Below are 12267 nucleotides of genomic sequence, written 5' to 3'. Positions count from 1 at the left end.
TCACAAAGCGCCAAAGGGCCGCATCCTTTATCTACTAGAGGCATTAGAGATATGTAAATGTAAGGAAAATCAGCTCAATACGGTGCTTAATGAGCAGAAACATTTTGCAACTGGGTGCATATTTTGGTTTGTTTGACAATTTTCTGCAAAAATCCATGTTTTAGTTTGGGAAACTTTTCAAATATAAAATGAATCTTAAGAATGCATTAGAAATTCTGGCAGCGGCCTAATCTTTGAGATTTTTATGTTGCTATAACGTACGCCACATGGAATGTCACAGAGCATTAAATATAACTTACAAGTGGCTTTTCTCCTCTAGGTGGCAGCCATGAAGCAAACATAGTGGGTTTTTACAGTAACTCTTATTGGCTGTAGTTTTCCTACTTACTTCTAATTTCTGTTTGTGGGTCATTTTATATTTTACAACATATCTACATTTTCTAGCTCTTTTTTACTTTTAATTTTTCTTTGTGCCATTTGGAACTATTATATTTTAAGTGAACCTTCTGTGTCACAGGTTGTATATATGTACATCTCACTAGGTTTTGACCACTGTGTGTGTTTTGAACATATACTCAACTATTCTGATGTACAGACTGCATAAGTATTGAAGTATTGACCAATTCACTGTTGGGCATGTTTTGCAACTTATATTAGATATTTTTGGAGCCTCAATTTACAAGTATTCATTTGCATCTGTGGCTCATATAACTGGATGATATGTAGGACATTAGCACTGACTATGTTGTAGTGTTTGTTGAATATTACTGTATATTTCATTGTATATTATTGTAAGTCAGTTTCGTATGCTCCCGTTTGACAGAGAGAACTAGTAAGCACAGCCTCTTTGCTAAAAAATCCTTTGTCTACTTCAATAGCAAACTGCAGACCTAGTGTTTTCCTTACCAGTTGAATTCTATAACTGTATAGTAGATTATCTAACATAGTGTTGGATTTTTTTAAGGTCTCCTTCCTAATTACAAGTTATTGGTTCATCTGCAGCTCATATGAATGAATGGTAAGCATAACAAATACATTAATTATGTCTAATGACAAATGTTTATCATTTCGTTGCATATAATTATGAGCCAGTTTTTGCGTTCCCCATTCATGAGTAGATTGTGTGGATGCAGTCTGTCCATTTAAAAAATATTTGTTGTGTTTTATTGGTAAGCTGCAAACCTGTTGTTAAATAATTTAAATGCAATAGCATTGCATATTTTGAGCTGAAGATTTTGTTTTAACGATTGATTACGTTGTGTAATGATGCTACGTAATTTTGTAACACAGTATATTTTTAAAGCCTATTTCTTCATTACATTTTATTACATAATATATGACAATGTTGTCTGCATTTTGAGATATATTTGCACTAAATTCTATGGGAAAGACTTTGTGCAATTAATTAAAAACAATGTTTTTTTTAATTATGTGAACTAACATGCAGCAGTGACATTTAGTGCGCCAGAATGCAGACATGTCACTCATCAGGCATTATTCTTCGTGGCTTTAAAGTGTCAACGTGTAAGGTGTAATGATGTCCACAGTACTCAAATTTTAATTTTGTCATGAATCCTGTATGGCTGAATAATGTGACTGTACCATTTATACATGCAGTGGCACAAATTATGTAGTACATACACTAAGATGTACTCAGGAACAGAAATGTTATGTTCACTAATAATGATTTCTGAATCTGTGTTTTACATAATTTGGAAACATTGTGCATCATGCTATCTTTGTACGTTTATTATTTTTTGGTCTTAAGATGGTCATTGTTGTCCAAAAGAAATTACCTGATTCATGAACTTTTGTGGCCCATGACTGGATTTATAATAAAACAAAATACATGGTGTCAGAGAATTGATACAGTCAAAGAGTAAACCTGCAGCATTGCAATGGCTTGGAGGGAGTCACGCTAGTCGAGCATGTAATGACAAGAAAGTTCTGTTAGTATTTTGCAACCATGACTTATTAAACTGATGGACTGGTAATATTCAAACCTGTCAGCACCTTCCTTCTTTGGAATACGAACAATTGCATTCTTCTTGAAGTTTGAGGATATTTTGCCCATTTGATATATCTTTCATACAAAGTGGAGTAGTATCATCATGGCTGACTTTCTCAAAGTTGCCAACAATTTTGAAGGAATGTTGTCTTCACAAGTTCGGTCTTTCAGACCTCTGTCAAATTCTAAGCGTGATATCGTATCTCCTACCACATCTATACTCCATTCATCATAAGAATAAACCTGATGTAAACAAACATGATGATTGGTCAACACCCATAGCTCTCGTACACTGATTGTGTTCTGCTCATAGAAGGAGGTCCAACTTATGATTAGATGTTTCATTACTATGTCACTGTAAAAGAAACTTCAAGACATTCTGATGTATTAACAGCCATAAAAGTTTATCTTCGCCATGCTTTAGCTACATAATTTTTATTTCAAAAATTGTGTACAGTCACAGTTTATGTGTGTGCTACTTGTGCTCGTTGTTAAAATGCGCCGCGAAAATGGATGACACTGCTTCCTGCTTTGTAGTGAAACGTGCACGCAGAACAGCATTAATGGCTAAAAAGAAGTTATTCTTCATGTTTTTCGCAACTTTACAGAGAAAAATTAGCTTTGATGTGATGTATTAAATATAACATGCGCAATTATAATTGTAATCTTGGCGTAGTCGGTAGCATCATAGACTGACAATCAAGCGGGATGGTGGGCAGTGGTTCAAAACCCCGTTATAATTAGCAATTTTTTTATTCCATTTAAATACGAAATTTATCAAATATGTGGTAAGTAACTCATACTTAACCATCACTTTTTCAAGAAAAATGCATATCTTCTGGTTTGTAATTACATATCACACGCAGAATTCTGGTTTTCACGTTCTTAATTACGATATATTATAAAAGATTGTTACAGATTTTGGATTTTAGAAAACTTAATGAAAACTCGAATACTTTTGTTTGAATATGCCCACCACTTTATTGGACAGATGCGGTCACAGACGAGCCATAGTGATCAGCATCGTAGTAACACGGTAAACAATATTCTCTATGTCTAGCATACCGTACAAATGATGCATGTTTACACTTGACACTGTAATCTGAACCCAACAGAATTACCTGGAGCCAAGTTAAGGGATTTGTCACGAGAAAAACCAAGATATTTCAGCTGCCAAACTCACTGGAACTAATGCACGAGGCTTTGTGATACGTCAGTGCCAAACGATGTTGAAATGCAGAACAGCATGTCATAAAAGAGGAGGAGGAGGAAATGTTGGCTTGGGATTCCGTCATTGATTGCCTCGTTGTCAACATACGAGTACTGAAATTTAACGCTTTCCTCAGAGTCCGATATGGAAGAAGTTCAGAGATTACCAGATGACTTGACTGTAATACTTTCAGTGGCTTCAATATTTAACTACATGGTGAAATCCCAGCAGTGCTCTTTTATGCTGCACATAACTCATGCAGAAAAATAACCCTTGTTAAATTCCGGAATTTTCATCATTCTTGTTTTTAATTACAGTGCTATGTTAGCTAAGATCGAGAGTATGTTTTCCACCAGATCACCTAAGAAGCAATTGCCTCAGTTTTACTGTTACTTCCTTCTGTTCAAAACTTAAATGACATTCAAGGCTACACTGTTCTCTACTTGTCTCTTTTTACGTCTACTACAACTGTTCACATCACTGCAGGTTAGTTGGACCACGTGGCTGGCCAGTGCTTTCCAAGTTAAAGCTGTTGTCCCGTATTGTTGCTGAGCCAATGTATGCATAACATGCAGCATAAAACATATTATCATTCTTGACTGTACTGAAGACAGATTGGCTTCTGCTCCACATGAAACGAAATCCAATGAGGTTCAAGCAAACACAGAACTCATAGTGTAATATTTACATGAGTATACATTTACTTCCTCTGCTCTGTGTGTAACACTGTCCTCAAATTTGTTTTCATTATATATAGACCCTCTATGTACTTCTTACACCTTTCAGCATTCCCTTCTTTGCTTAGTATGGATTTGCCATTTGAGCTCTTAATACTCTTATGCGTGCTTCTCTTATCTCTTTAATTTTCCTATGCTCACTGCCAGTCTTTCCCACAGTCTTTAACACTTCTACAGCCTAGCATTTCTCATCTAGCCATTCCTGTTTTGTCCTTTTGCACTTTCTACATCTACATCTACATCCATACTCTGCAAGCCACCTGACGGTGTGTGGCGGAGGGTGCCCTGTGTACCTCTATCGGTTCTCCCTTCTATTCCAGTCTCTTATTGTTCGTGGAAAGAAGGATTGTCAGTATGCTTCTGTGTGGGCTCTAATCTCTCTGATTTTATCCTCATGGTCTCTTCACGAGATATACGTAGGAAGGAGCAATATACTGCTTGACTCTTCAGTGAAGGTATGTTCTCGAAACTTTAACAAAAGCCCGTACCGAGCTACTGAGCGTCTGTCCTGCAGAGTCTTCCACTGGAGTTTGTTTATCATCTCCGTAACACTTTCGCAATTAGTAAATGATCCTGTAACGAAGCGCGCTGCTCTCCGTTGTATCTTCTCTATCTCTTCTGTCAACCCTATCTGGTACGGATCCCACACTGCTGAGCAGTATTCAAGCAGTGGGCGAACAAGCGTACTGTAACCTACTTCCTTAGTTTTCGGATTGCATTTCCTTAGGATTCTTCCAATGAATCTCAGTCTGGCATCTGCTTTACCAACGATCAACTTTATATGATCATTCCATTTTAAATCGCTCCTAATGCGCACTCCCGGATAATTTATGGAATTAACTGCTTCCAGTTGCTGACCTGCTATTTTGTAGCTAAATGATAAGGGATCTATCTTTCTATGTATTCGCAGCACATTACACTTGTCTACATTGACATTCAATTGCCATTCCCTGCACCATGCGTCAATTTGCTGCAGATCCTCCTGCATTTCAGTACAATTTTCCATTGTTACAAACTCTCCATACACCACAGCATCATCTGCAAAAAGCCTCAGTGAACTTCCAATGTCATCCACAAGGTCATTTATGTATATTGTGAATAGCAACAGTCCTATGACACTCCCCTGTGGCACACCTGAAATCACTCTTACTTCGGTAGACTTCTCTCCATTGAGAATGACCTGCTGCGTTCTGCTATCTAGGAACTCTTCAATCCAATCACACAATTGGTCTGATAGTCCATATGCTCTTACTTTGTTCATTAAACGACTGTGGGAAACTGTATCGAACGCTTTTCGGAAGTCCAGAAACACGGCATCTACCTGGGAACCCATGTCTATGGCCCTCTGAGTCTCGTGGATGAATAGCGCGAGCTGGGTTTCACACGACCGTCTTTTTCGAAACCCATGCTGATTCCTACAGAGTAGATTTCTAGTCTCCAGAAAAGTCATTATAATCTAACATAATACTTTCTGTCATTCTCCTTCTTAGATGTCTGTACATCTTTCTTGTCTGCTTCATTTGCCACATTTTTATATTTTTCCTTTTATTAGTTAGGTTTAGAATATTGTGTGTTGTCCAAGGATTTTTCTGGGGCAAGGTGTTTTTGCCTACTTGAACCTCTGCTGTCTCCACTATTTCATTTCTCGAGGCTATCCATTTGTTTTCTATTGTGTTACTTGTCCTTGTTTCAGGCAATTGTTGCTTAATGCTCTCTTTGAAATTCCCATAAACCTCTGCTTCTTTCAACTTGTCCAGATCCCACCTCCTTAATTCCTAGCCTGTCTGCAAATTTCAATTTTAATCAGCAGTTTACCAACCAATTATGTTTAGCGTCCCCAACTGCCACTGGAAATGCTTTTCAGTTTAAAATATGGTTTTGACACCTATGTCTCATACAGTACCACTTATTTATACGTAACTTTCTGAGTAAACACAAAAATCAAATAACTGACTAAAAAGCTGCATCTAAAACAAAAACAAACTTCACTTCTTCAACACTTATCTTGAAATACTCTTCGCTGAAGCAATATTAAAGGCAAATTACTCTTCCTACTTTTGCAAAATTGTTTTATGACTATAAGAACATTTACATGCCAAGAAAACAAGAAATTATAGGCTTGAAATTTTCAATGTGTAAACTGGGACAGATTTGGGAATGAAAGTGTGACAAATATGGAACATTAATAAGGCCTCTGGCAACAAAAATTTTCCATAATATTTTCTCTACAAACAGGGAAGTCTGTTGAGAATTGTGTATCATGAAAGGAATCTGTCATACAAATGTTGCAACCTAGTAAAGTTTGTCTGGAGATAAACATTTCTTAGAACAACGACAGTAGAAAATTCCCATACAAACAAATATAAGAACAGTTTAAATTTACCTCTTCATCATTACATAAATCCTTATTAGAATTTGAAGTACAATCCACTTTCACAATCTTGACTAGTGAGTTAGATGCAAATTTCTTGCCCAGCTCCTCCCATGTAGGAGCCAATCTTTTGCAGTGACCACACCTGGGGGGAAATAAAATAAAAACAAGTTACACACGAGGAACAATTTAAGTTGGAAAGATGTGACTTGTATCAGTGGTCATGAAATCATAAGTGACAAAAATGAAGATACTAACATTTTAATCACATTCTCATTAATTAGATACAAAGGCCATAAGTAGGTGTTTTCACATTAAATTTTGTGATGCTAAAATTGTGTGCCAGACTAGGCTTTGAATAATACTACTTTGCCTTTTCGGGTTTTGCTCTTACTAATTGGGCTATCCAGGCAAAACTCACCTACGCAGCTTCAATTCTAGAGTGCTAATCCAGCAATGTATGCAGCACGTTCCCTATGAAGTTAGACAGATGCACTAACAGAATTGAAGCTGCGAGGGCAGAGTGGTAGCCATCCCTGGACAGTTAACTCATTCAGTGCATTGGCTGTGAAAGACAGATCTCACTCCAGCAAACATTTTCATCTGTCAGGAATTTTCAAAACATTGCACATTTGGTTGCGTAGCAAAATATTTATTCCAGATCATCATATGATTTGCAAGCTACGTCACAACAAAAACTTAGCTACATAATCTTTCATCTCACATTACAGAGAGAACAGTAACAGACTGCAGAGTACAACTTAAAGTAATGTGAAACTGCAAACCACGAACTATTAATTCATACAGTTTATGAGTACAAGGAAACAAAAAGACAAATTTAAAACTGTGCGATGCAGTTTGAGAAAGTGTTAATAAGATTTTACTGGATAACTGAAGTGAGTGTGAAACATTTCCAAGGCTAACCATCAACCACCTTGAAGTGTTGTGCCACTTCCTCTGCTGTATCCAAAGTTCTTTTTCTTTATTTTATTGCCAACGGAATGTAAATTTCAGTAACTTATTTCCAAGCCAGCTATCTTACGCAAATGTTAGTTTTTGTGCTTCGTGAAGTAACATTTTTTGTTCTCTAATGTCCTGGAAGTTAATTTTGTTTAAGTTGAATTGTAATTCATGTACTTCCATTGTACCTGGAGTAAAGGAGAAGTGTAAAAATATAGATTATCTGACTGCAATATTAGTCTGTTATGATAGAGATTTACCAGGCACCTCGAAATCTTTCTCCTTTGATAAAGCACAATCACAGCTGGAAACTTATCTGTTATCAAGAGAACTGAAGATTTATCAATACACAGGAATTCTGTCAAGCAACTGTAATTGCAAACACTGGCAATAATATTTTTGTTACATTCTCATCTTTTTAACGTCCACGTGGAAAATAGTAAGGTGTTATACTAACATTATTAGAGGTAAAAACCATCTTGTCTCAATGTCACAGGAACTTTGCTGTTTTTGTTTCAAACCTGTTTAATGGTGTAAAGGACCTTACCACCTATGATTTGTTCTTTACAACAGAGCCAACAGCCAGCCATCAAACACTGCAATTACTTTTAGTCATCTAAGTATAAAAACACTAAAAAATGTGAGCTAAACCTGACAGTCAAGTGATAATGCCAAATACTTGCTATGGTAAACACACATAACAGTTAAACAACAATAATCAGATAATTTACATCAGATAGGCATACATAATTTTAAAAAAAGCACACACTAACAATGGAGAATTTAAATATTCATTAAAAATAGTTAAATGCTTGTTAAATATAGTCTCACAATTCTCAATCTTTTTCTTCACACTGAGAGATGAAAGCAACATTACAAAGAAGTGGATAACATTTAGAATGAGAGAGAGAGAGAGAGAGAGAGAGAGAGAGAGAGAGAGAGAGAGTGTGTGTGTGTGTGTGTGTGTGTGTGTGTATACGCGCACATGCGCTTGCACACGCACAGTCAGCTCTGATTGAATATCAGCAGTTTCCTCGGGCAATAGCTGCGGTAGTAGTGGAACATATTCAAGCGCACAACATAGAGGGTGAAGATGTAGAGCAAGGAAGCAGTATGGAAGAACAAGGTGTATCAAAAAGAATCATCTGATTTGGCACATCTATTTTTCTACAACTAATGAACATATACAATGAACTTTGTTTTCTGGTGAATGGAAAACTCAAAAAGCTTTTTCATACCTTTTCATAGGTGTTCAATATGTTTCATCCCAGTTCTCATTGAATAGACTACACAGACTGAGCTATAAGATTCTGAATAGCCTGGTCAATGTGTAATGACACAATATATTATTATGGCAACAGCATACTTTATCATCATAAAATCAGTTCACTTAGCAAACATTAATGCCATTTCTGCCCAAGCATTCTTAATCTATTTTTTTAAATGTTATATTATACTTAAAGAAGCAATGATTCTTTCTGTAGCAAATAATTTGTAGCTTCTAAGAATATGTTTATGTTAATCGTACACTACAATATGAGTAAAAAGTTGGAATAGAACACTATACAAATTTTATTTGCTAAACTGCGAAACAACTTGCCATATAAAAACACTGGTTAAGCATACACTATAAGAAGAGATGAGTGACACACCATGGCAAAAATATTGTTGTAGCTGTTTCTGTTGAGGCCTGGGGGAAAAGCAGCATTTGAAATCAAGGCATTCTGGAACTGTACTGGAACACTGAGCATGGAATTGAAATTTCCACATCCCGCTCATATAATGATGGAAAATTTCTGACATGGTCTTTTGGAGGATGGCTGCATGTAGTAATAATATTGTTCTCCATGTACATAGTCTAACTGTAACTGCGCAATAATAATACTTACACCTTGTTACCATCAATGGACATGCTGCAAAATGCAGGCAAGTAATTAAGCAATTTGTATTCTGTAATGAGGACACTCTTTGGTAACTTCACACAAAGCTTAAAGTAATTCTCTGTGTGAAACAGCAATTATAAATATTATCCATCAATATCAGTCTTAATTTCTAATATCAACTCTGAATTCCTCAGCAAATACACTTTTATGTCATTTCAACAATTATGAAAAGTAATGATGACACGGTGAGTTGTGGACAGGCACATCGAAAAGACTGTTACACAGAGCTTTCGTCAACAACCGTCATCCAAAAGGGAAACCCTCACACATTCACACAACCAAACTCATATATATATATATATATATATATATATATATATATATATATATATATATATATATATATATATATATATATATATCACACACACACACACACAACTATAATCTCTGATCACTCTAGCCAGAAAGCAGCAATCCAGAAAGGATGGGGGAAGGGGGACGGATGACCTGGTATTGGGGGGGGGGGGGGGGGGTGGAGCAGGAGTCTGTGCTGCCTGGTGGAGCATGCATGGACTAGGTGGGGGGCAGTAAATAACAGAAGCAAAAAAGGGAAAAGACAGGTGGTTGTGATGGCAGAGAGCAGTGCATCATGATAGTGAGGGGACATGAACTGGGGTGAGGTGGTAAGATAGAGGGGCGAGAAGCTGTTGGGTGGAAGCTGAGGACAGTAGATACCTGTAGGTCGAGTTTGGGATCATTTCAGGAGCAGAGAATGTGATGTAACGACAAATCCCATCTGCACATTTCAGGAAAGTTGGTGGTGGAGGGGAGGATCCACATGGTCCGGGTTGTGAAACAGCCACAGCAAGTTATGTTCACCTGCATATTGTGCCACAGGATGGTCCACTTTGTTCTTGGTCACACTTTAGCAGTGCCCATTCATCCTGATGGACAGCTGGTTGGTAGTCATACCAATGTAAAAAGCTATTCAATTATTGCAGCAGAGCTGGTATATGACATGGCTGCATTCACAGGTGGCTAGGCTTCTGTTGGGGTATAATGTGCCTATAATGGGCCTAGGATAGGACATGCTGGGTGGGTGGATTGGGCAGGTCTTGCACAAAGATATATCAGTTGCAAGGGATTAGGATTAGAAGTGGCATAGGGATGGACTAGGATATAATGGAGACTGTGTGGGCAATGGAACACCACTTTAGGAAAGGTGGGTAGGTAATTGGGTAGGAAGTCCCTCATTTCAGGACATGATGATAGATAATCATAGTCCTGGCAGAGGATATGATTCAATTGTTTCAGTCTGGGGTGCTATAAGGTGACAAAAGGAGCACTCTTTTGCAGCTATTTTTGGGGGTGATGGGAGGATTGGGGTGTATGGGGATATGGCTCGGGAAATCTGTTTGTGAACTAGGTCTTGGGGATAGTGCCTGTCTGTGATGACCTTCGTGAGACCTTCAGCACACTGGGCAAGGAAGTTTTGTCACTTCAGATACAATGTCCCAGGTGTCCAAGTTCTATGCGGAGGATTTTTTGGTGTGGAAGGGATGGCAGCCATCAAAAAGTAAGTGCTGTTGGTGGTTTTAATGTGGACAGAGTTGTGACTGGAGCCATCAGCGAGGAGGAAGTTAACGTCCAGGATAGTGGAGAACCAGGCGAAGTCGATGGGAGACAAGGTGTTGAGGTTGTAAAAGAATGATAGGGCTTCTTGGCCTCCAGTCCAGATAATGGAGATGATATCAGTGAAGTTCAACCAGGCCAGGGATGTGGGGCTTTGGGCTGCTAGGAAGATTTCCTCTCTATGGCACAAAACCAGATTGGCATAGCAAGGTGCCATGCAAGTACTTATGGCTGTACTGTGGATTTGTTTGTATTCCTTTTCTTCAAAGGGAATGAGGTAGTGGGTCAGCAGTTGGAAGGATGTCGGCAGAGGTAGTGTTGAACAATGACAAGACCTTGGACATGAGGGATGGAGGTGTATAGGAAAGTGGTGTCAATATTGGCGAGTAGCGATCCAGGAGGTAAAGGAGTGGGAATGGTAAAGAGTCTGTGAAGGAAATGGTTGGTATCTTTGACTTAGGAGGTTATATTTCAGGCAATTAGTTGGAGATGATGATCAATGAGGGCTGAAATACTTTCAGTGGGAGCACAATCATCAGCCTCTGCCAAATGTCTGACTCCTCCATGTAAACACTTTGCCAGAGTGATCCCATCCCAGAAATCCAACATAACCTCCAGTTCCCGCTTAAAGCCTCAAGACCTTCCCAGGACATCTCCTCTGAATCTATTTCCCTCCTAACTCTTACAAAACCTTGCATACACACCTTTGTGCTCCCTAATTCACAACCCAAGAATCATACACACCCCACTGTAGCAGATGGTTGCGTTTCCACTTACAGAATTGCTGCCCTCACTGACCAACACCTCTAATCAACTGACTGGAATCAAGCCTCCCACATCAAAGATACCAGCCACTTCCTCACCAACTCTCAACCATTCCCACCCCTTTAACTACTACATCTTATTCTGTCACTGTTGACGCCACCTGCCCATACACCAACATACCTAAGGCCCACAGGTTTGTTGTTACTGAACACTACCTCTTCCAACATCCTTCAGACTCTAAACCCACTATCTCATTCCTTATAAAACTTAAAACTCTATCGTAGCACACAATTACTTCTCCTTTGTAGGGAAGGCATAGAAACAAATCTGTGGCACAGCCAATGACACCCACATGGCACCCTCCTTTGCCAATCTGTTTATGGGCTATCTACAGGACACTTTCCTAGCCTGCCAAAACCCTACATCCATGGTGTGATTCAGACTCATTGACGATGTATTTGTGATCTGGGCTTGGGGCCGAGACATCTTATAAACACTACCTCACAATCTCAACACCTTGTTTTCCATCCACTTTACCTGGTCTTCCTTAACCAGCATGCCACCTTCCTGGATGTTGACTACCTCCTCTCTGACAGCTCTAACCACACTTCTGTCCATATTAAATCCACCAACAGAAGCTGCATTTTAACAGCTGCTATCCCTTCCACACTAAAAAATTCCTCCCACACAGTCTACCC

At 38.5% G+C, this 12267-nt stretch overlaps 1 protein-coding gene across 1 annotated transcript in view; it reads right to left on the bottom strand.

Moving 5' to 3' along the window:
- Positions 1 to 12267, bottom strand: part of LOC126253976 (thioredoxin domain-containing protein 5 homolog) — a 122805-nt gene that overhangs the window by 14860 nt on the left and 95678 nt on the right. Inside the window, exon 7 of the mRNA XM_049955271.1 lies at positions 6339 to 6471. Within this exon, the coding sequence (XP_049811228.1) occupies positions 6339 to 6471 (133 nt within the window). The remainder of the gene's footprint in view (positions 1 to 6338; positions 6472 to 12267) is intronic.

The sequence above is a fragment of the Schistocerca nitens genome, chromosome 1 (assembly GCF_023898315.1).
Source record: "Schistocerca nitens isolate TAMUIC-IGC-003100 chromosome 1, iqSchNite1.1, whole genome shotgun sequence".
Classification (NCBI taxonomy): Eukaryota; Metazoa; Arthropoda; class Insecta; order Orthoptera; family Acrididae; genus Schistocerca; species Schistocerca nitens.
The sequence above is the reverse complement of the archived record's forward strand: the minus strand, read 5'-3'. Positions and strand labels throughout refer to the sequence as shown.